Raw genomic sequence first — 25438 nt, forward strand, 5'->3', positions numbered from 1 at the left:
AGGTGAACACAATAATACTAATGACCAAAAAGAAACAAAGCAGAACACAACACATGGGGAACAGAAGACTGTCAAAATAAAACAGGAAGTAAGGCAAAGAAACTACTGGGGAACTAGAAATAAAAACATAACCTAAAACACAACCATGAACAGAAACAAAGGAAGCTCTGAAGGAAAACACAATTCAAAAACTAGGAATAAACAAAAACGCTGTGTCAGAGGACCCAGGACCATGATGTAATCAAAGTAGGCTTTCATTTGATCGATTTGCATAAACACAGGTAGATGTCAAAGTAAGCCTGCGGATACTAATACATAATTTTTTTCCCCCATGTCACAATTGTTCTGTTTTATTGGAAATAAAAATAAACAAAGTAACTGATTTTTGTTATCTTTGTTTGATAATTTAATAAATAATCTCATAGTCCACTGCAGAGTAGTCATGTGTTGCTTATTTCTGCACTGGGACCGGGCTGTATTGGTACTTGGAACCATTTCTTGAAGGTTGTGAGAGATCGAGCATGGCTCTTTCATTCAGGAAACCCCAGGATGGTTCAAACAAGTGAAACATTTCTTCAGATTTTTTTCTGTTTCATCAAGTTTTTTCAAGTTCAGTACATTTAACACCAGTGTTTACAGCACTTATATACACTTATATAAGGCTATAATTTGTTCTCTAGTTTTACATCAGTAAAAGCAAAAATTAAAAAAAAAATGTTGGGGTTTTAAGAAACCTCTAATTTCTTTGTCTGTTAATGAGGACAAGGATGGCTGTCTCCATAGAGCCCCATGTTGTTGGCTTAGGGCTCAAGATATTAGCTGGTCTTATTGCACCAACCTGTAAATATATCAGCTGAGTCCCAGACATCATAACCAAGAAATTATGTTTTTAGTATATTTAGCTAGTAATTGTTTTTGGTACCATTTTTCTAGCTGTCCCATATTAAAATTTTTTACACTTACAATAAAATCCATGGAACAGCATGTTTTTTCTTGACTATTCAATAACCTTTCTTTATGGACCATTTTTTTTTGTAATTTTCTAGTGTGATTAAGTTAATAGTACCATCCACTTGAGGTCCATGGCAGCGAAGCAACCATAGACCACAGCATTTACAGCAGCACGGCTAAGTTAGAATGCTCTTTCAGCACATTATACCAAAGGCCTTTTCTTTCTCTATATACGGACCCTGACCAACAATTGTTTTGCTCTCATTTTAATTTTTATATTCGTAATATCTTTCAGATTGTGGACTGATGCTCTTTGGCACAAATGGTTACAGAGTTACCTGAACATCCTGTGATTACATTTTGAGGTACTTGGACAGTTGGTTTTCCTTCAAATTCTCCACACTTGAGAAAATTTCCTGTGGCAGCAGTTATTTAAAAAACCTAGACCATTTATAGATTAATGATTTATTTCATGCAATCTGGAAACCTTTTTAAATCTCATGGCAGGCTCACAGGCATCAAAATACTTTCTTCTTTGTATTTTAACACTGTGCACCTTATTGGCAAAGAAATAAAACAGACAGTAGTTATTTACTGAAACTCAGAAAACAAATAACAAATGTCAATTTTTAAGATTGGGGACTGTCTAAAAGCGGATAAAATGTTTTCTTGCCCAAATATGTAAAATAAATTGATATATATTTGTACTTTCAAATTATATATGATAGAGGTATTAAATTTAGAAATATTCTTCTTGTGCTTCATGACGCAGTAGCATCTATAAAGTTACCGCCTGAAGGATAGAAAACCGTAGGTTAGTATAGACGTGGTAATGCCAAACAGTGTGTAGATGTGTAGAAGCAGGTTTGCGTCACACAGCTCAGATCCTACTAAGTGTTTAATCGTTAAAAATAAAAATAGGCAGGAACGTGTTTTGAATAAATAAAACATAGACATGTAAAATGGAAGGTCAAACAAGCATTTTGTTTATCTTACTATCATTAAGCACATTTTAACAGTGGTGTCAATTTAAAAAAAAAAAAAAAAGGTGTTGGCAGTTCAAACACATTCATATATACAACACAGGACAGCAGACCAGTTCAGATAATATTTAAAAACTAACTTTTAGCAGTTGTTTGGAACACCAGGCAACTAAATCTGACACGCTTGTTCGCACAGCCGAAGATAAAAATGTTTTTTCTGATCATTTTATAATTTTTGTGATCGTTTTTATTTAACTTGGTCTGAAAGGTCTTGAAGCAGAAAAAGCTGCCATTCTGGGACCCCAAAGATCTTAAAGCAATACTAAAAATGATTTTTTAACAGGTCAAAATGATGAAAACTTACAAAATCTGTTCTTGCCTAAAATTAAACCACATCAACAGCAACCATGAAGGCAGTGAATATTAATAACTAATGGGTGTGAGACCTACAAACATGTGTCACTGATGTGTCACCCAATGAGCGAATCTTTTCAACCAATTTAAGGCAAATAAAAAGACATTTAAAAACAAAAGAAAACCTGGAGACTGTGGAATGAATGCAATTTGGAAAGCCCGTCTTCCTGCAGGGATGCACAAGGAATGAACAACACTAAATTAAAACAGGTGTGCTTAAAGTTGGTGATTTGCTGGATTAGGCTGCATAATGTATCCCACAATTCAACATTGAAATGTTATTTCCATTTTGGCCACCTGCTACTATGCATTAGCTGACCAGATGTTGGCATCGGGGTGATTTATGTTGTGGGTTTGATTTAAAAAATAAAAAAAATAAAAAAAACCAGCAAGTCATCACCTCTAAGTACTTGGTCAGTTTAGCAGGGTCGTGTGGCTCCCTGGTCAGGGGGTCATTCTCTATGTTCTTCCGCCATCTTGTCCTTCACCTCTTCCCTCTCATATGGTGATGAAACCTCCTTGGTCACTGCTGACCGACTCTGGCACCACGCAACGACCCCTTCTCCTGGTCACGCGTCGTTTCCGGTGAAATTTGGCATAACAACGAAATCCTGAAATGTAACAAGTGACCTGTTATCTTATAGGGCAGGGATCCTCAAATCCAGGCCTCGAGGTCCGGTGTCCTGCAGCTTTTAGATGTGTCCCTGATCCAACACACCTGAGTCAAATGGCTGATTTACCTCCTCAGTATGCAGTCAAGTTCTCCAGAGTCCTGCTAATGACTTCTATATTTGACTCAGGTGTGTTGAAGCAGAGACACATCTAAAACCTGCAGGACACCGGACCTCGAGGCCTGGATTTGAGGATCCCTGTTATAGGGTGTTTAAATGATATGAAATGCATGTTTTTCAGTGACCAGAGGCAGTAGTTTCACATTTAGTAGAGATACTTTATTTTAGGATTGAATAAAGAGCTGTGGTATTGTAGCTGAAGAGGTATAAGTTACCACTATGAAAGTGTTTGCCATTAAGTTAACCACATTCAATATTTATAAGAATTTGCGTCATCATCACATGATGTATGAAATAAACATCTCTAAACTCCATCCATCCATCCATCCATCCATCTCTAAACTCAAAACAATTTAATAAAACCCTGAAAATCGTAATTTATTAATGCTGGGACGTTTTCTGTTTACCGCGTTAGTGAGATGCCAATTTTTTAGTCCCTCCAGGGGCCCGTTACCAGTCAAAGACTTAAAATCTTAATTTAAACAGTGAGACTTGGGGGAAGCGACCCACATGCGCAACTGCACATGAAAAGATGAACTGATGCTATTAACTTTTCTATGGATGCTAAAGTGCCTAATGATGTTGGTAGTGACTAAAAAAGCTCACCTTCCTCACACATGCAGTCGTCGTAGCACTTGTTGTTGAGGCCTCTGTTGTGAGGTTTACACTCATGTTGCCTCAGGTCGCAGCAAGAACCTTGTTCACGAGAAACACACAACAACATTTAACAGTCATCGACATTTAATAATACAGCAATAGACCGCGTTACGGTCCTGAAAGATAATTATGATTCTTGCTCATACCGACCTGGTAGACAGTCCAGGTGGTGGTCACATGGCTCAATTGCATCAGCATCTGCAGTCATATTTCCACTGCTGAGGTTCTTACTCCGCCTCTTGTCTGCAAAACAAGAAGTTTAAGCAGGAGTTTGATCCCCAAACGTTGATCAATATGCATCCTCATCCAATCAGATTGGTTGATTTGTCACGCAGTAACACAATTCTGCTTTTTGTGTGGTATTTGGCTGATTGCTTTAGAGGTTGCCACACTGGCTCATCTGCCTCCAACTCACCCTATCCCATCCTCCTCTGTCACACCAACCCTCTGCATGTCTTCCTGCACCACATCCGTGAATCTTCTCTGTGGTCTTCCTCTTTTCCTCCTGCCTGGCAGCTCCACATTCAGGATCCTTTCTCCAACCTTCCTCTAGCCCCCCTCTGCACATGTCTAAACCATCTCAGCCTTGCCTCTGCAACCCCGTCTCCAAAACACTCGACCTGAGCTGTCCATCTGAGGGACGCATTTCTAACCCTGTCCATTTTGGTCACTCCCAAAGAAAATCTTAACATCTTCAACTCTGTCACCTCCAGCTCAGCCTCAGTCTTTGTGTTAGTCCCAACATCTCCAAACTATACATCACGTCCATCTTGTAAACCTTCCCTTTCACCCTTGCTGCTATTCTTCTTTCTACAAAATCCTGCTTTTTGTGTGGTATTTCACATATTTTCGATTAGTTACTATTTCACATTTTTAACATGGCACTAGTAAACACTGTCAGCAAATTTGTTTTAGATGTGAGGGCCTCCAGTGATGACCCTTTGGCCTTGCTCTTGCTAGTAAGGAGTAATTCAGCTGTAAGTGCTACTTTGCTTCCTAAAAAACTGGTATTACAATGTTTAATGCATTTATATTTACACATAGTTGAGCCTTAAGTTGTTTAAATTTTAAATATAATTTAAATAAAGTGTTAATAATGCAGCTTGTGACCATCTTAGCATGTCTCTAGGGATGCCAATATTGGGTCTATCAGTCAATCTCTTCACATTGGTGCAGACTTAAACATCTCAGACAGATTGCCATGAAATTTGATGCAGATACTGAAAGTCTCTCCTGGATGAATCAGAATGATAACGGAGCATCACCTAACCTTTCTGTAGTGCCAACAGCAAGAAAAGGTTTTTCACTTATTAAATAGATTGCCATGAGAGTTTCTAACTTTATTCAAGGTCTCATGGATAAATTCAAATCATGATGTACATCCACCTGACATTTCTGTGGAACCGCAAGCAAGGCAAGAGCATTATAGAGCAGCTTTCAAACACTGCAGTTATTCAAAGTGCTTTACAAGAGAAAACTAAAACAAAAAAATGTAATAGAAATGACATTGATTATGAATAGATTTTTTTTTAAAAAAGAGAATAACCTGGAGTAAAACAATCAGCAAGCAAAAAAACAAGAAAAAGAAGTCCAGCTAAACAGGATAAAAATGTACAGCTAGCTGATTGGTTAAAAGCAGTGATGACTAATGTTTTTAGCTTTTTTATTAAAAAAAATAATAATAAAATAATAGTTGGAGTTGGAGCAGCTCTGACCTCCATGGTTCCAGCAGTGAATTGCATCCCAGATCTGGGCACCACCAGGTGACCGACTCTTGCAGATCTCATATAAATCTATCAGATATATATTTAGGGCTCAAACCACTCAGTTTGAATTCAATTCTAAATCTTACCAGAAGCCAATGCTGATGAGAGCTGAGAATTGGTCTGATATGGTCTCTTTTCTTAGTTATTGTTAAAATTCTAGCAGCAGCATTTTAAACTAGCTGTGACTCTCTGATAGTGGTTTTTAGGAGAGAGATACAAGAGATAAAGACATGAATAAGCATTCGAGGTTAGTTATATTTTTGAGGTGCCAAAAAGCTGCTTTAGCTACAGTCTTAATGTGGTGAGTAAAAGGTCCTCATCCATAATTTCCCAAAACACTTGTTTCACAGATTGAGGTCGGTGCAGCCTTATTTGTTCTCAGTGTTGTTTCCGTTTGATTGAAGGGAATACAGCCGTAGTTTGTTGAGATAACTAAATACATCTTGGTGTCATCACAGCGATGATAAGCCACTCTAGTTTTGAAAGATGTGACTTGGAGGAAGCATGTACAGATGAAACAAGAGGAGCCCGAGAACCGATCCTCCGTGCAGCATGGGGCTTTTCTCGTGAGTGTCAATAGAGACGTTTCTGCAGATAAATCTCTACAACAACTGAATGATTTGTCACACTTGGCTCGTGCCCAGAGGATGAATATGTAAGATTTCAGTGATTACGTCCCCTGATGTTTCGTCTAAGAAATTAATGTTGTGATTGTTCCTAACATTATAACTGTTAAACACAGTGTCATAGTGAGTACGGATATTCAGATGTTGAGTATTACTGTGCCTCAGGGAGACCTTAGAGAGCTGCTAGTGTGGTCATATTCATTGAAATATATGGAACTAATCACATAAAACGAGAATAATCTGAGTTGAATGTCTGTTGTTTTCATCAAACATGCTTGCCTAAATTAAAGTAACATTACTAACCTTTCTTCCTGGAAGATGGCCAGGTGTCGACTGGTTTCATGTCCTCATAATCTGTCCAATCAAAGAGAGCCATGTCCAGCGTTGGCATCACCTCTCCTTGGCCTTTCCCTCGTCCAGACCTCTGAAAATGAAAGTGCACCTTGAAGCTACACCTTACATTTTTATCCTTATTGCAGTGGAAACATTTTTATTTTAATTTAACTAATATTTAGTGCAAGGAATCAACACAGGACAACTCAGACGTGCTAACGTCCTGATCTTTAAACACCTAATTCCATCTTTAAATCATTTCAGCATGTTGTCTGCTATATTTATGCATCTAAACACAGCTGTGATAAGTACACTACATGTGTAATTAATAATACTTCTATATTGACATCATCCAGCATATGCGGAGAATGCATTTCTGTCTTCTGTGATGAATGCTTTGTTATTTCAATTAAACTACTGCAGCAATAAATGAATGCGCTTTGATTTGCTCACTGTGTTTTGCTGGTACATTTATTCAGGCTGTTCTTAATGAAATTCATTGGACCTGTGTTGTGACCAGCAGCAGTGATGCTTCATTGATTTATAAAATACCCCCACAGAGACAACAGGGGTAGCAGCAGAGCTTTAAAAACCAATCGATTGGTAAAAGAGAACATGGCTGGCCACACACAAGCATACTAAAACACATCACGCAGCACTTGGGTGGTTAATATGCAAACAGTTTACACACATGTAGTTTAACACTTGCATGCACACATGCCTTTTCTTTTCTAGTCAGTGCAGACAGCCAGCAGACAGCCATATGATGTGAGGTGGATGTTTAAGTGAAATAAACCAAAATGTTTTGTCTAATAATTATAACTATATAATAATAATAATAAACTGCAACATTGTTATTATTATTACTAGCAAAACCGTAGCCAGGCCTACTGTGCTTGTTCACCTATGTATTAAAAAACACAGAAACATGTGTCAATTTATCATGCTATTCTTTTATCTTCATTATATCACTGTATATAGTCAGATGGCTCAAGTAAATCCCGTATCTAGAATTATACCTTGTAAGGCCGGTCACGCCACCTGAAGTCCCACATGTAACTGCTGTGTGCGACTGTCGTCTGTTATTTTACTTGATAGATTAATGTTTAATGCTCAACTTTAGAAATCAGTGAAAAATAGGAGCTTTTGGGGAGTGGTGGACTAGGGGAGAAGAAGAGGGTTCATCACTGAGAGGACCCTGGTTCAAATCCTTGGGCTGGCATCGCTGTGGGTCCCCGAGCAAGCCCCCCCCACCCCCAGGTGTGATGGGTTAAATGCAGAGACTGAATCTCACTGCATGTATATGTATGTGACAAATAAAGCTCTTTCTTTCTTTCTTCCATCCCCTCATCATCAAAAAGACATTGTGTTATTATATTTGGTGGGAGAACGCAAAAGTAACTTCTCTTCCATTACCTGCAGGACAAATAATTTTGTGTTCCCATGTCTTTATTTTGTGAATCTTTACTTATTTTCAATGATTTTATCTATTATTCAATTCAATTCAATTCAATTTTATTTATATAGCGCCAAATCACAACAAACTGTCGCCTCAAGGCGCTTTGTATTGTGGGTAAAGACCCTACAATAAAACAAATTATGTTGAATGCTGTCCTGTCTGTTCTCTTGCATTATGATCCGAGGTAAAACCATATGATGCAATAACGCTAAACTTTATGACTCTCAAAGAATGGTCAAAACATCTAGTGAAGGACATTTGGTACTACATAATGTGTGCCATATAATCATAGCACTCTGAGGCTCCTAATAGGACATTTAACTTTGGGGTGCTACAGGTTAAAAAAATAGTAAAAATAACATCAAATGCTAGAAGACTACACAGTGATGAAATAGTGGCAACTCCAGTCTGACTACTCTACTAATATGCAATAATTCACTTTCATTTTCTAATAGTCATGATTATGTACACACACTTATTTTTCTGTGTGTAATTCTTCTTGTTACTTGAGTATGTTCAAATCAGTAGCTGGATACCTTGTAACTGATCCTAGTTTATATAAAAGTGCCATAAATTTATCCTGCTTCAGTAACATGCTGCTATGTAGATGAGCGTCTGATGGTCACCAAGAAGTCAAAACTTGACTTCATCTGACTGCAGCTGTATCTCATAGCACGTCATTCAGAAGCATTATACACTATGAAGAAATAGCCATATATGTTAAGTCATTATTTAATGCTCACAGGAGGCCATCAGTTTGAATTAAGTGCACACATTCTGCACCAAAATAAATACATTTCATACACAACACTACACAAAAGTCTTGAGGCACCCCTCATTTCTTTATATTTTGTCGGGAGAATGGGAAATAGGTGTGGTGATTTATTGAAGTATGTCGAAACATGCATGGAAATACAGTATGTAAGGCAACAACAGAGTTTCTACAATTGCACAAGAGCTTGCACAGCCTGAACTCTCTTAGGCAAGTTTTCTTGTCATTTCTTTGAGTTGTCTTCAGGAATTCAAAGCTCTTTGGATGTTGCCTGCCTTTCTTTTGTTTCATTCTCTGTCAAGATGATCCTAAAATGCTTCAATAATACTGAGGTCCAGGCTCTGGGGAGGCCAATCCATGACTAATAGTGTTCCACTGTGGGTTTTTTCTATCCAGGTGTGCTCTGTGTGGTCTGTTTGGGATGAATGTCATGCCAATTAGACACTTTTTGGGTGGTATAGCGTTCATTCACCTGCTTCAGCCTTCTCCCTGTTTCCCTTCCTTAAGAATGCTTCTTAACAGCGAGTCTTCCACAGAGACCATTTCTGATGAGAATTTGGCAAACAGTAAATGGATCAACTGAAGGTCCAGATCTCTTAGGTCCTCTGCTGGATTTCCTAAGCACATGACTTTCAGATACTGTTCATCTGTGACAGATAGTTTCTTCTTTTGTCCTTTACTCATCCAGACGATTTTTAAGGACACACGGCTACAAAAAAAAAAAAAAAAAAATCTTCTTGGTGAATAGCTAAGACACCACTAAAAAGTAATGAAAACACAGTTATTGCCGTTCTCCTCAGAGAGGTGAAACAAAACAGAAATGTTACACAGTATAATTAAGTCAGCAGGACTTTGCGATATCTCACGAGGAATACTTGATCTATCCAAAAAGAGCTTGTCTTGGAAACAAATCCAAATTGTGTCCTTTTACCCTCAGGAAATGTGCCTGTGGAAATAACAATCTGATTAATTGCAGGGTGGGGGTGGGGGTGGGGGGTACCTGCTTCTCCTCAACTGCTCATTAAACCATCAGCATAAGATCGAACATTAATTAAGAAGCCTCCCGCCGTCCTCTATCACTGAATCTGGGTTCAGAGGAGGCTAAGTATTTTTTCCGCTTTGATCCAATAATATTTGACAGCTGTCAGAGGACTGACATGCACCCTCTCCTGGGGTCTCAGAAACTCAGACTAAGAAGTAGACGGTGCCACGATTTCTGCTCCAAAAGGTTTTCTTTGGTTCCTTTTTTTCCTTTGTGTTTTCCATGTGTCATGCTTTTCCTTGTTTACTTTGCCTTCCCCATTCTTGTCTCTTCGTGCATTCGTGAATTGTCCTCTCATCCTGTTTTATTTTGAAAGATTTTCCCCTGGAAAATAGCCTCACCATTCCTGCAAATATTTGTTTGTGTCTTTGCCACTAATTCATCTCGCCTGTGTCCTGGTGTCTTACACAAGCATCTTCATTCCTATTCTCACTCATCGTTACCATGGTAGTCTCATTGTAGAAACTGAGCCAGATGCTGAAAAGTTAAATGTAAATTAGATTTGCCTTTTGCACTAGTTGTTTGTTTGATGACCTAAGAAGAAGAGTGACCTATTGAATAAGAATGATTTTCATCTCTGAAAATAAACAGTTAAATTAGGATGCGGTTTTTATAAGGCAACAAAACATCAGGGATCTCACTGATAAGAATTACTTTAAGCTGAAAACCGTGTGGAAATTTTTTTTAAAGTCTAGATTTGATGTAAATCTGGGACGATTTTTACAGTTCTGCCTTTCTGATTTACCTCGTTCTGTGCAGTGACCGCTCCAGAGTTGCACAAGCTTTGTTAACAATCACAGTGCAGAATCACCTCTATTATCGCCATAATATCCAAAAAAGTTTGCCTTTCTCTTTCATTCCATTCCTGACTAAACCATCATTCGTCTCGGCATTATTAAAAGAGAAATCCTAAGGCATACTGTCTTCTTATCTACAGCCTTGTTTGAGGTTATATATAAGTTGCAAATGAGATTCTTAGAACCTGATTAAGCAAGGTTTTTTTTATGCTTAGCATCTTTCATGAGACAAACATAAGCACACCATCAGGAGCGATTTTAGGATTAAGAAAACTTTAATAAATGAAGCCCCCTGTGGGCTGAATGTACAAACATGACAAACACACAATTCTTATCCAAAATCAATGTTTATTTTAAACTTATAAGTGTTAAAATTGCTATGTAAAAATAAAGAACTCTGCCGAGGCCAGTGCCCACCGTGTAGTTTTAAAGAAGGGGATACTCAAAATGGATTGGGTCTTCCTTTGCCTGTGCTCCACCACATTAAATGGAAATCAGTCAGGCAATTTTGCATTATTTTGCCTGCAAAGAAACAGCACTAAAAGCAGACCTCTACCTAATAACCCTTTTTAAGGGACAACACAATGTTAAGGCTGGTTGGATTTTGGCACAAATGCAACTTGTAGGTTTGGGAAAGTTGAAGGTTTCAAGGCCTTTAGTAGTAAACATGCAGTTAAGGTTGTGGAAGGGTCGTGGCTGAAAGAAACGTTTACTAATGGTTTGAAAAAGGTCTCAAGTGTGCACCCACAACTTAATGAGGGACCGCGAGTGCTAAAGAGCCATTTTAAAAGAAACACAAAACGTCTTTAATTTTCTACAACAGCTCAGCGTTACCTAACCTTCGGGTTTTTGTCCAGCAACTCCACTGGTTAAAATCTTAGGTGTTTACAGCAGTTGTGGCAAATGTGGCAAACAGTTTTAAGTATGGAGTCTCGGGAAAATATTTTTTTTTTTTTCCATCATGAATGCTATTTAAGCATCATGCTGGGTGGGTTTGACAGGTGGTGAGTGATTCCTCATAATCCCTGCAGATTTCTTTCATGACATATGCCCAGCCAGACACAAAAAAAAGGGACTCTCTGCTCCCACAGATTTTGTCCTGAGGTGGTTTTTTAATAAAGAAATTGGAGGGTAGTTACAGTAAATGTGCTGCTGGACTCTGAACTGTGTGATTTTGGGTTCCAGAGGTGCAGTTTTAATATACAGAACAGGTCATAACTATCATTCGCACTGTGACCAAAAGGCAGCCAGTTTGGTCTGCTGGAGGACATTTTTCACAAGGAGCACTTTCGGGTCCACGCTATAGAGAGAGCGCCATTTCTAAGATGAGCTATGAGGCTTGTGGCAGCATAACGGCTGTAATGGGGCCCATTTTCACTCTATTTCCACCACACACTGAAATCACACTGAGGCACAGCACACCCAGCCTTTAACAAGCACTCCAGTTTCGTTGGTTACCTGGGGTTTGGTTGAGGCCGGGGACAGCGTTGGGGGATGCTCGTTCATCACTGTGGTAACCGTAGAGGAGCCGGAGCCAAAGACACCAATGATGGGGGAAGGGGGTTCACTGGGTGGGGTCACGCTAAGAGAGGGGGAGGTGGAAGAAGCAGAGGAGGAGAGTGGATCCTCGAATAGATCTCTGTCCTTCAATGCGGAGCTCAGCCCTGAAGAAAACCCTGGACAGTAAAATGTATGCACAGATATATAGAGATATATTTTAATTTTTCAAACAAATGTTGACAGGGTCTGCTGCAATTTTTAAAATGTAAATAAGCCATATTGATGCTGAAAATTACTAGACTGACTGTGAGATTGTTTCATCAAACCAAAGGAGTTTAGCTATATTTGACCTGATTTTTTTCTCTCTTTTTTTTTAGATATCTGTCTTTGGAAATTGTGCCTCAACAGTATTACAGTGAAAGTGAATGGAATTTTATTTGTAGTGCAAAAAGCACAGGAATGTCACTTAAAAACAAAACCAATATTAACACTTCTTTCCACAAAGGAGGTTTTGGCTAATTCTCCAGTTTCCATAAAGTAGCATTTATTCTGCATCAAGTCCAATAAAAATGCTTCTCAGGTTCATCTGTGGGCTGTCTACAGTGGCCGGGACGATGTCTCTGAGATGAAATGTTCCTGTTGTTATACAGAGCGTAGTTTTGAATTCTGCAAACACCACACCAAAAACCTGAATTCACCTAGAGACATAAGTGGTAAATGAGTGTTTTTGTTTTTAATCTGTCATGCCATAGATTTCATCTTAATATCTGAAAGCAATGTATTATGTCACATTATGTCATATTTACAAAACTTTCCAAATGTAATTGTTATTCATTTAGGTTCAAAGCCAAATAGATTTGTCCAGGTCCAGACCTCTAAAGCTGTCCACTTGATCAAACTGACCGATTTGTACAGCATTATGACATGTAACAGTGGTTTCTAATGTAAGGTGAGAGCAATTGTTCTATTGAACACCATGGAGAGAATACCAGTCAACACCGTGCCCAACCTTCACAGCAAGGATACTTTAAACAAAAAGTCCTCTGCTTGTTTTTGGTGTCCCTGAGACATGACCAACACAAAGATTTTGACTCATTAAAGTTAAATATATATATATATATATATATATATATATATATATATATATATATATATATATATATATATATATATATATATATATATATATTAGCAATATTACTAGAAACATTTACAATGACTTTGTTCCTTCCAAGGTTCCAAGTCAGTGCATTAGTATACAACAATATCAGACCACGATACTAAAGCAGCTTAAGTTCATTTGTCATTCAACTTTATTTTCCTGCTGTGACTGCATGTCGTCCATGTCAAGTTTCTTGTTGTTTGACCAGTGCTGGAAACCCTTGCAATCAAGGATAATAAGAGGAGAGTCTGATGTATACAAGGTCTTGAATAATCAAGCGCCATCTTATCTTAAAGACCTCACAGTATCATATCACCCCAACAGAGCACTTCACTCTCAGACTGCTGGCTTACTTGTGGTTCCTAGTATACTTAAGAGTAGAATGGGAGGCAGAGCCTTCAGCTTTCAGGCCCCTCTACTGTTGAACCAGCTCCCAGCTTGGATTCAGGAGACAGAAACCCTCTCTATTTTTAAGATTAGGCTTAAAACCTTCCTTTTTGATAAAGCTGATAGTTAGGACTGGATCGGGTGACCCTGAACCCTCCCTAAGTTATGCTGCAATAGGCCTAGGCTGCTGGGGTTTCTTCTTCACTCTGTTTATACTCCACTCTGCATTTAATCATTGGTTATTTTTAATCTCTGGCTCTCTTCCACAGCATGTCTTTTGTCCTGTCTCTCTCCCCTCAGCCCCAACCAGTCACAGCAGATGACTGCCCCTCCCTGAGCCTGGTTCTGCTGGAGGTTTCTTCCTGTTAAAAGGGAGTTTTTCCTTCCCACTGTTGCCAAATGCTTGCTCATAGGGGGTCGTCTGACTGTTGGGTTTTCTCTGTAGTATTGTAGGGTCTTTGCCTTACAGTATAAAGTGCCTTAAGGTGACTGATGTTGTACTTTGGTGCCATACAAATAAAATTGAACTGAATTGAAGGCATGTGTAGTGTTGTGGTCACAAGTTTCCATCCACTCATCATGGGCATGATAGGCACTTTTGGTAGCAAACATCTGGCTGGGTATTTGATCACTCTTCTTGACAGAATAGGTGGAGTTCATTTAAATTCATTGGTTTTCTGGCACAGACCCGGGTTTTAAGCATAGTCCACTGGAGGACTATTCTGGAGATAATCTCTGACAAACCCCACTTTGTGGGTGAATGTCATCTTGGAAGATAGAATTTGGTCCCAGACTGTGGAGACATGGGATTGCCACTGTTTGCAGAATATCATCTCGATATCTCTGCACTGAAATTGCTTCAAATGATGACAAGTCTGATTGTTAGCACCTGGGGTACCAGAAGCTTAAAACGAGTTGTTATCAGAATGAGCTGTTTGGCACTGGCAGAGAAGATTTGGCAAGTTTTTCACAGGCGCAACGCACACACTCAACTCTTCTGCTCAATCCTCATTTTCCTCACAGATTTGGCACCATTTAAGGGGAAATAAACAGGCTTTCCAACAGTATAAGAAGCATCGTTACAACAAAGAAATAATCAACCAAACACAAATTTCCTTAATTTTTGTGCTAAGTTTATATATTTAAGTCTGTATGCAGACTTTTGACCCTGTGTGTATTTGAGAGAATCTTGTACCCAAACCTTGTTTTTTAATGTCATTCATTATCTATGCTGTACAATCATTGCACCCTGGAAAAGGAACAGTTCAAAGAAATCATTAAAAGCCCCAAATTACCATGACATTCATGCCCGTGATGAATGTATGCAAACGTCTTACCACAAGTGTATGTCTGGGTTTATGGTAAGCTCACCTTTTCTGTGTCGCCCCTTGTCACGCCTGCTCCCTTGTCTCCTGTGCTCAGAATGGTGCCCATGTCCATTTCCATTTCCATGTCCATGCCCTCTCTCCTTGCGTGTTCCTACAAGCTGGTTCTCCTGGACCTGGGATGAACTCTTCACACTCATTCGAACTCTGTCCCTGCCCGGCCCCATCTCCAGTCTCACTGGGCTGAGACCTTCCAGGCCTGTCCCATCATCCTCAGGTCTAGCTAAGGGGTGCAGAGGCCTGTGGGAGAGCAGCCCAGCTCCACCTTTGGCACCCCGGGCCCCCTGGCTGCCATGCCCTCTGCGGTTCCTGCTGTAACCGTGGCCCTGTAGACCTTGCGAGGGGTACTGTAGGGCATTGCTGCCACCTGCTGAGGTCTGCGCCTGCCTCCTCTTGCCATGAGGAACTCCATGCTCAGCGCTGTGTGACAGCGACAGGGCGGCAAACAGCAGCAACAGACTCCAGGAGAGAGCCATCGTCTGTCCAGCACAATGCCACCTGCTGGGAAGAGGAAATATTTCTCAGTGCTGCCCATCCCGTATTCTGCGGCGAATTCAGATTTCATCAGATTTTTCACAAAAATCTAAAAGTTACATTTAGCTTACATTTTAAAAATAAATTGAATTAGTTTTCAGTATCAAATACTCATTGTCTATATTTCAGCACTCTATTATATAATTTTTATCATCCCTAAAAGAAATATCTATCTGTCCATCCATCCATTTTCTTCCACTTATCCTTTCCACAGGCTTTCCATCTTTCACCACTGTAAAGTTGATATTTGAGGTTTTGATTAAGATCTATGTTAGCTTCATCTCTGATCAGTTATGGCCTTTTCAATGTCCTATAAATTTTCCTTAACAATCATCATTTCCTTCAGTGGCATATCTCTCTGGAAAAATATCAGATACATAATAAATGCAACTTCCTTCAAAGGGGGCATCCCTCATTTAGCTCTGACTGACTGCCTTTTTGTGAAGAAGTTGGAGACCACGGGTCCTTAATGTGTACTTTACTCTGCTGTATTCATCACCCCCAAAATTGAGACTACTTCACTGTCAGCCTCTCAAGCACAAACATTTATCTCGGTGGATTTGAAGAGACGACAGAGAGATGTGCATAAGCTTGTTCTTTTAATTCATTCAAGTACCTCTATGCTGTACTCATTATGAGATGCTGCAGTGTGCACATTCTTCATCACTGCCTATTCAGTGGTCTGAAGAGCTCTCCAACCATACAAAAGTCAACACACGTGTGAGGTGTGACTGAACTGAAATATGAGGTTCTTTGTATCTGCACTGGCACTTCATCCAAATGTGAATGAAATGGTGCTTTGTCTTAAAAAAGTAAACTCAAAAAGAACTCATGTTTTTTTTTTCTTTTCCCCATCATATCATCCCAACATTGACTGCAGTGAGGCTCAATTTCAATTGTACATTAGCATATTTAGTTGAAGACGTGATTTATATTCAGTGATTACAGAAATATAAAAATCTTTTTGTTTTCTGTAGCTCTGATGTAAAACAGCTGCGTGAAGCTGATTTCATACATTCACTGCACCCCTGGACCTTTTTAGACATTACATGACAGGTGTGCATGTAAGAGTACAGATGTCCAGCACAGTCGGGTGGGACACTAAGCAGCCTTTACCCTGCCAGCTTCAACGGCCTGTGTGATATTCGCTTGTTGGGATTTCTGCCAGTGTGAGAATAGCACAGGTAATTCACATCCTGCATCCTGATCAGCGATGTAGTGTATGCTGTTCAGTGCAGTGAAGAGTGCTCGGACCTCTACATTGGTGAAACCAAACAGCCTCTTCACAAACGAATGGCACAACATAGAAGAGCCACCTCGACAGGACAAGATTCAGCAGTACATCTGCATCTGAAGGAAAAAGGGCACTCTTTTGAGGATGCCAATGTCCACATTTTGGACAGGGAAAACAGATGGTTTGAAAGAGGAGTGAAAGAAGCCATCTATGTCCACTGTGAACAACCATCATTGAACAGAGGAGGTGGATTACGTCACCAACTTTCCCCCGCTTACAGTGCTGTCCTGAGCTCCCTTCCCAGACGTCTCAACCCCCATTCACACCTTTGTTCCAGTGACCTCAATAGGCCACAGGAAACAATGGAGCGGAGTCCTAAGTTGGTTTCAACTGAAACCACTGATTAAATATGACCCACGCCCCCTTCACACCTGGGCACATGTGTTCAAGCACATGATCAATAGAGGGTCATAACCACCTCCAGGGGACTACGCCCACAGGGGTTTAAATACCTGGGTCTCTCCACCATTTGGTTGAGAACTGAAGAAGCCTTTCGGATGAGAGGTGAAACGTCTTCAAGAAACAAAAAGAAGTCCAGTCGCCTTTTTCAAGCTCCAGAGACTCCTGTGTCCTGCTTCCTGCATGCTCTGCAAACTATCTCGCTATCAATTAGATACCAAAACAATGACAATAACAACTCATGGCATATCATACAAGTCTATAGGCTATATTGTTATTTCTAAACATGGTATGGTTTCTTTTCTCCTCCACTTAAATAGGCTAACACAATTGCCACAGACATACAAAATGCCATTATGGTGCTCTGACAGGTGACTCCTTTGTGTTAAAAGACAAACAGCAGTGCAGGGCATATAGAAAATCAATGAGAGAAAGTATTGAGCTGTTGCTGATGGTAGGCACATGTGCTGTGTGTGTGTCTCTGAGGTGGAGTTTGGGGGGGTTGATAAGGTCTCAGTTCTTTTATCACAGTGACACACACGCGTGAAGCTGAAAAAGCACACCCCTGGTTTTAAAGTCGGTATTTTAGCTGTTTCTAAAAACAGCACACAGGCGCCAGGTTGTGTGGGTGAGCGCGGTGGAGAGGATGCTGGTGATGTCAGGGGATGTTCGCATTGTAAGTGCCGGCATCACGCCGGGGGTGGGGGGGATTTAGAGGCAGACGGCATCTGTTGGCCTCTGGGAGTTCGATCAGTTGTGCAATTTGCAAACAAGAGTGTGAGGCTGGCCACTGAGGTGAGACCTTTATCGTCAAACGGGCCTTCAGAGCGTCGAAGGGGAGGGTAATCGGCCGTGTCGCACACATATATAGTGTTTAGCTGGGTGTGCACTCTGTCTATTTGACACATGAATTGATGCTGGTGTCAAGTGGCCTGGATCTTATCTGGCCAAAGGGGTGATTTAGAAGGGAAAACAAACAAAACGTTTAAAGTTAACTGAGGTGGAAGGCAGTGAAACGAGAGGATTGTGTAAGGGATTACATCTCCAAAGTCCTCAGCACACATTTATCAAAATAATGGCTTAGCATTTTGGGAAAGGTGCCTTCCTGCCAGGAATGATGCTCACAAAACCATCACTGAGTCTTGTATACGGTCTATGTAATCAGCTTCACAATGCATTCTGGTACCTTCCTCTTGCACCAGGTGAGACATCAAATTCACCGCTTCTCATTTGCATAAACTTGTTGTCTTCACTAGAAAAAACAAATCCATCGGCGCCGCTGAAACTGAAGACAGATTCAGCAACTACATTAATTATTTAGAGCTGAAAAAGGTTTCTATTCATATTATAAGAGAAATTCTGCAAATGAGCTGCCATAGTGATCTGATGTGAAATCTGTGAGCCGCTCATTTGATTTTAGTTAGGTCACCTGCATGTATGTGCACATACATGCAGTTTTATATTTTATATTTTATATACCAGGAGGACCCTAAGTGAGGTTGTGGCCCCTAAGTTGTGGAATTCACTCCCACTGGATTTAAGATCTGGAGACTCTGTTGACATTTTTTAAAAAGAAATTGAAGACCCATTTGTGCAGGTTGGCTTTTATTTAATTCCACTATTCCATTTTAACTGTGCCATTTTATTATGTTTTTAAAGCTCTTTGTGAACTTTGTTCTTGTAAAGCGCTCTAGAAATAAACTTTACTTACTTACTTACATAAAAAAGGACAAGGGGGGAGGTAAATACACACCAGGTAATGAAGGGGGGAGACACAGGTGGGAAGAAATCAGGAATAGCAAGACAAGGGAAGTAAACTAGATACAAGCACAAGAGACAAAAGTCCATCAAAGTAAAACCAAAGGAAGTGAGAGACAAACTCACACATACAAACTTGATATAGAGACAAACACAGAGACAAGACTGAGGGAGCAGAATGAGAATACAAACGGGAACTAACAAACCTTTAATCAACACAGCTAAGCAAGGGAATAAGGCACAAAATAACAAAGCCTCATAAGCACAGGGGGACATGAGATCAAACCACTAACAGAAGACTCCAAAGCTTGGACGTAAATACTTTCTCAAAAACAAACCGTGACTCCACCAAAACACAAAACCCTGGCTCAAAGACACAAATGAATCAAGATTTTGAAATATTTCTTTACATCAATCCTGCTGACTCTTCAGTGACAGGCACTGAAAGATAAATGCATTTATTTCATATCTATATCTACATGTCTAATTTAGGATAAACACTCACATTGCTTGCGGAATAAGAAATAACAAAATCACCTGAACTGGAGATAAAGGGAGAAACTCTGAAAGGAATTAAAAAAAAAAAAAAAAAAATATATATATATATATATATATATATATATATATATATATATATATATATATATATATATATATATATATATATATATATATATATATATATATATATATATATATATATATATTTATATACAGCACAAAAAACTGAAGAAACAAAACTGTTACACCTCCACAGAAGCAGAAGGCGCCCCATCCAAACTAAGGTCTTCATAGATGTGTTATGTGAAAGGGAAAGCAGGCGGTGGAGGAGGGAGGCCATGTATCTCAGCACACCAGTTCCCTGTTTTCTCCTCTCATACTTTCATGTGCTGCTAACAGGTGGCCCTTTGAGGAGACACAGGATGGGGATGATAATGGAGCACTCTGGGTGGCATTCCACATTTTAAGCACAGTCTCTTGTGTGTGATAAACAGTCTTCATGAACAACACAGCCTCTTGCCAGAACTTGTATTATACCAGCCTGAGTGTTGTAGGTAGGGCACAGCAGGGCCTCTGCTACTGAGGTGATGGCAGACTGAATGAGTGGCCTGACAACTTTCATTGCGCAGTGAGCTAATCTGCCACTTGAATGGCAACATTTAAAGAAGCAAATTATGGCTGGGTGTTAGCTTTCATGGCTTCTATGAGATAACTTGTAGTTGAAAGAATGAAAGGCTCTGAAAACCTATTTAATTACACTTTTAACCGCACTGAGGGGGTTCAACAATTTCTGCCATCATTCTGGCACTTTTGGTTATTTTTGATATATACCTTTTTTTTTTTTAAATCTCAGTGCTCTGATTGCTCTTATCTTCTGGTTCTCAATAAAACTTATTATGTTTTCAATTTTCTTTGAACTGCTTTAAATCCCATATTGTTTACATCCATGTCAGCTACCCTGCAGTGTCTGGCTCTGGCTTTGTTGGTGCACTGCTACATTTTTTTTTTTTTTTTGGTCCAGAGTCAAAAATGAACAGCTTCACAGTCTTACCAGGCAACCATGTTTTTATGGTCTTTTACAGTAAATTAGAGAACCTATTTTAATTGCAAATGTTAAAAGGAAAGTTGCCTAGATACAGGCATTTTCTTACATGGAAATGTTTGATTTTTATGAAAAGACTTTAACAAATGTAAACACTGGGACGCCTGATGCACCCTTAGGAGTGACTGTCTAACAGACTGTCAGATAATATCAGGGAGTTTTTATTTTATTTAGAAACAGTGTTAGAAATGAGTCCTTTAAAAAAAATCCAACACTGCTGTGAGCAGCAGAGTAAAAATAAAAAGACTGATGGCTGTCTTTATAGATTTTATTCTTTGATGGACCAAAATTTTCCACTTAAACAATAAACAAAAGCCAATTAAATGCTTTATTATTTGCTCCATCATATCAAATGACAAATAACGTTCATCATATCCGCTCTGGGGCCTATATTTTGGTTATTTATGTAGCTATATTTAGGATAAAGTGGAGAGGATGGACATGATGTCATGGGAAATTTAAGGTCCAGAAGTAATAACCAAGTACACACATACGATTTTTAAAAGGAATATGACACATCTTGGATGTCACTTTGAACCTCGACTCTTGAGGCTGTAAAGTATTTTATTGGTGTGGAGATCATCCGTGTACAGAGGGAAACAATGTGTAGTAATATAAAATGTAATAAAATGTTTTTTAAAAAAATCCACATTTTTAGGAAGCAGGTGAGCAAAAAAGTAGGTTATACCCAACAGTGTGTAGAAAACACAATATATACTGCAGGAGTTTTTATAAGCTCAGTGTGCAGCATGAGGCCACCTGGGAGACATGAATCAGAATAGAGTGGAGTATGTATGAAATGATAGGTAATCTCACAAGAAATTGCAAAGGGGGCACTATTAGAGGGTTGGATGATTAAGCTCTGATGAGATCAGGGGCCTCTCTCCAGTCTTTGATCAACTGGTCAGTCCCTTAAGCAGGACGCACTCCTTATAAGAATATACTTAGCAGAGATTGCACCCAGATCTGCGGCTGATATTGGGAAGGAGAGGGAAAGCAGTGAGGCGGAACGGGAGGCCACCCTGTTATTAAACTGCTGCATGTGTGCATCTTTTAGCTTCACCTGCTGTGACACCAAACCTCCAGGAGCCATCTGCTCCTGTTGTTTTATCTCTCATAGCAACCAGCAGGGCCATAAGGACTCAGCAAACAAAGACTCCGGGAACAGGCTGTAGAAGCAGAGCTGTCATGTCAGACAGAGGCCACATTTGAGACTTTTTTTTTTTTTTCTTGTTTCCCGGCCACATACAGCAATATGAGGTTTAACTCAGGAATGCTTTCCTGTTGATTAATGTCAGAATTACTCAGTAGATTTGATCCACTGGAGCAGAAAGATATCAACCAGCTAATAATCAGGCTTTGGAGCATATGCTCAATTTGCAAATCTATTACAGGCTTTCAAAAAAAAGAGACCACAGGTCACTTTGGCAGTGTGTCACTGGACATAAAAAAAGAAGCTACCTATCTCCTTTCAGCTGTCTGCTTCACTGAGCAGCAGCTCAAGGATATACTTAAACCAGAAACAGAACAGACAGGGAAAAGAAAAAAAAAGCACAAAAAATGCATAATAAATCTGTCACAAATACAATTCAGTTTTGCTCCACACAGAGCAATACCATTTTAATAATGCTGAATATTTGATGCATTGAACTTACTTGTCTTCTTTTCTTTTGCAAACTAGGTCTAGTTTATGCCTCCAAATTATCATAAATATCATCTCAATAACAAGCACCTAAATTACAGCTCCAGTAAATGTCTGTGCATAATAAACATGTCTGCCAAGCTGCAGTTAGCACCATAAAACTTCATTTCCTCGAGGGCCAATACCACTGACTTCAGCAATATAAGAGTGCTTTGTCTCTCCAATCCTCCACAAACAATATCAATGGGATTCACACATAGATTGCAGCGATTTTGCAGCTTTTAGGTGTTTATTGGATGGCGAGGGCCCCTGGAAGCAACATAGGGTGATAAAAAAAGAAAACAAGAGCCATAAGGAAGGTCCATCTGTCAGCAAGTGAGCTGGAGCAGAGAGCAGGGAGAGACAAAATGATTCAGTGGTAATGTGGTTGCAGGTACAACAGATGTGGAACGAGACCAGAACATTGTCACTGATGCAAAGTAACATCAGCAACATCCCGGGATGGGGCCCTCATCGCCCGTCTGAATGCACTGACGCACACACTTAACACACACACTTTCTCTCTGTCACAATCACCGCATGCACACAAATACACACTCACAGCAGGGAAACCTCCTCCAGACACCCACATAGAGGCATGTTCCAAAAATGCTGTGAGACACAAACAGCACCAGAAGCACAGCAAGAGGCGTCCCACAGAGAGGAAAGAGAATGAGAGAGACAAAAGGGAGGAGGAGGGGGAGAAACCGAGTGAAAAGGAGAAAATAAGATGTAATTCTAAGAGAGAGGAGAGCGAGAAAGAAAGGAGCGAGGCAGGGAGAGAGAGGGAGGGTGAGGGGAGAAACTGAAATCAAAGAGGGAGCGAGAGAGACAGAAACAGAGGGAGGATTTATCCTGTCTTAATTAGAACAAAGTGTCGTGGCATCTCTTATTTTGTGGCAGAGAAGGACACCAGCTGAATCCCTTCTTACACACAAAACAAACAACAAAGCTTTGGCTTCAGCAGCTGACAACAATCCTCGCTCTTTGCTAACCCATGAAATGTGGACACCTGGGTCTGCCTCTGAACATTCTGCATGGGAACAGTTTGACCGGTCAGCGGGGGGAAACACTCCTGTTTAGAGATGATCAAGTGAAGCATGCAAGCGTATTATATTAGCCCAAAGTTCATATAATGGACTGCCCCCTCTACGTGGAAGCGAGCAGCACAGACTGCCTGCCAATGCTGAAAGAGTCCTGATCAAACAGATGCAGCCACGCTTGGCAGCGGCGTTCGAGGCGAGTTTCACACCACGGTGGAGGAGACTGGATGGAAGTTTAGCAATGTAGCCTTTTTGGCTGAAAATCAATAAAGAATCAAAGAAATTAAGACCTCTGTTTGTGCAGTGACTGAAAGAGCAAAAAAGGAAGAAAAAAAACAAAGAAACAGTGATTCTTTCAAGTTCGTTTGAATCTATCTGATACCAGTAGACTGGATATGAGTTTGATTCATTATGTGTGGCTTTTGCCAGAGATAACATTAAAAACAAACCACTATCTTCCAAGTCTTTGAACTGAATCTGAAAAACAGGACACTAAATTAATTTCCACTTGAACATCAAATGATGTAAATGTGTCCTTGAGTTATCTTTTCATTTCCAGTTCATTTATAATTGAATCAGAGTTTGATTTGGGCCCGAGGTCGACTCGCTGTGGGGTCCCCCCACGCTCTCTCTGATCATGCCTAATGCTTCCCTGCTTGATTGACTTGCCATTAATTAGTATTAACTCCTTCAAGTGAGTCCACAAAAATCGCTCCCTTCACTTCTAATTGCAAGGTGACACACACACACAGTCTCCTCTCTCTCTCTCTGACAAGCGCACGTGCACGCGCGCATGCACGCACACTGTCACACGCCGTCTTTGGTGTGCAGTGAGCAACAATGAGCTGTCAGGAAGAGATAATCGCTCCGATCATTTATAACTACCCACAGCATACAGCCATTAAGTTCCTTTGTGATGTTGATCTGATTTAAAAGCATGACAGCAGGACACACCGCCGCCACAAAAGTTAAATTAATTATCGAGTCAAATCTGTTTTTCCGCTATCAAACCAAATCTAATCCGATGTTTGCAAACACTCCTTCGTTCCTTTCAGCCACAGGAGCGACGCTTTTCCTGCCAGGCAAACCGTTTTTTTTCTTTCTTTCTTTCTTTTTTTTTTTAAATGGGTGAATCTGAAAGGAAACCATCAGCATTAATTAAGTTTTTAAGACATGTGATATTATTAAGACACAGGTGCGTTTTTACGGACACAATAAATCCTGTTTGAAACATTTTCAATAAACCCTTTAATAAGGATTCAAGTCCATGATGGCATCAGAACTGGGAATTGGACACACACACACACACACACACACAAGCACGCACGCACGCATATATGTGTAGATATATATAAGACACAAGGGGAAATAAAATGGCAACAATTTACAAACATCACAGAAACACCCAAAACAATGGGAGGAAATTGCATAAACGATATTAGCCGCAACACTAACCAACCTAAGCACTTGTTCTGGGAATGATGTAATTCCCGTGTAGAGATAAAGCCTTACTTTGGGGTTGTTTCTCGTTGTTTTCCTCTGATGTTCAGGGCTCTAAGAGCAGCTCGCTCATATGGCTGCAGGTTGACAGCAGGACAGGACCGAAACGCAGCGCATCAGCGGCAGCAGCAGCAGCAGCAGCAGCACCTCTGTAGTCCGCTCCCCTGGATGTGCGGAGCATCCGGACTCTCTCCTGCTTCTTTATGATGAGGAGACTCAGCCGCTCCGGAGAGCGCGCTCCCGAGTGCGCGTCAGCGTCAGGACCGGCTTTATCTCCAAAGGGTGTTCCGGCAGGTAATGCAGGAGAGAGGGGGGCAATCGCTTGGGTATTGATGTAATGGTGACTTAATAGGCAACTGATATCAGTTTTGTAAGTTAGGAGCGAAAATAAAACAGAGAGATCAGAAACTTGACTTTTATTATATTTTCAGCCCGTCAAAAAACGTCCCTTGTGATTGTTGACTCTTGACAATATTTAAGTGCAAAATTAGAAGTCCAGTAATTTGCTGTTGATGTTTATATGATTCATTCATACTCTTTGTTTGGTACTTTTCCAGTCTTACTGACGTCTCAGGGCAAATCTGCACCTACAGCAAACTAA

At 40.1% G+C, this 25438-nt stretch overlaps 1 protein-coding gene across 2 annotated transcripts; it reads right to left on the reverse strand.

Annotated features, from left to right (window-relative positions):
• Positions 1–1669: 1669 nt before the first annotated feature.
• Positions 1670–25025, reverse strand: draxina (dorsal inhibitory axon guidance protein a). 2 transcript variants are annotated; one of them, XM_030729937.1, is made up of 7 exons: positions 24850–25025; positions 15012–15523; positions 12050–12267; positions 6492–6612; positions 3947–4039; positions 3746–3835; positions 1670–2959 (listed from the first exon to the last, which is right to left on the reverse strand). In XM_030729937.1, the coding sequence occupies exons 2-7, from the start codon at positions 15499–15501 to the stop codon at positions 2847–2849; spliced, it is 1125 nt and encodes a 374-aa protein (XP_030585797.1). In that variant the 5' UTR covers positions 15502–15523; positions 24850–25025; the 3' UTR covers positions 1670–2846. The 2 variants fall into 2 exon arrangements, with proteins under 2 accessions (XP_030585797.1, XP_030585796.1); XM_030729936.1 differs by having other exon boundaries at positions 15012–15526.
• Positions 25026–25438: the final 413 nt, after the last annotated feature.

This window comes from Archocentrus centrarchus, chromosome 5 (assembly GCF_007364275.1).
Source record: "Archocentrus centrarchus isolate MPI-CPG fArcCen1 chromosome 5, fArcCen1, whole genome shotgun sequence".
In the NCBI taxonomy this organism is placed as follows: Eukaryota; Metazoa; Chordata; class Actinopteri; order Cichliformes; family Cichlidae; genus Archocentrus; species Archocentrus centrarchus.

What these genes read in the sequence shown, in the direction of transcription:
- draxina (XM_030729937.1), bottom strand. Translation starts at nt 15,501, where the DNA reads ATGGCTCTCTCCTGGAGTCTGTTGCTGCTGTTTGCCGCCCTGTCGCTG. An exon ending in CGGCCTCAACCAAACCCCAG is followed by an intron (nt 6,613 to 12,049) that starts GTAACCAACGAA and finishes TTTCATTTTCAG; the next exon opens with AGGTCTGGACGAGGGAAAGG. An exon ending in CGACTGCATGTGTGAGGAAG is followed by an intron (nt 2,960 to 3,745) that starts GTGAGCTTTTTT and finishes GTTACATTTCAG; the next exon opens with GATTTCGTTGTTATGCCAAA.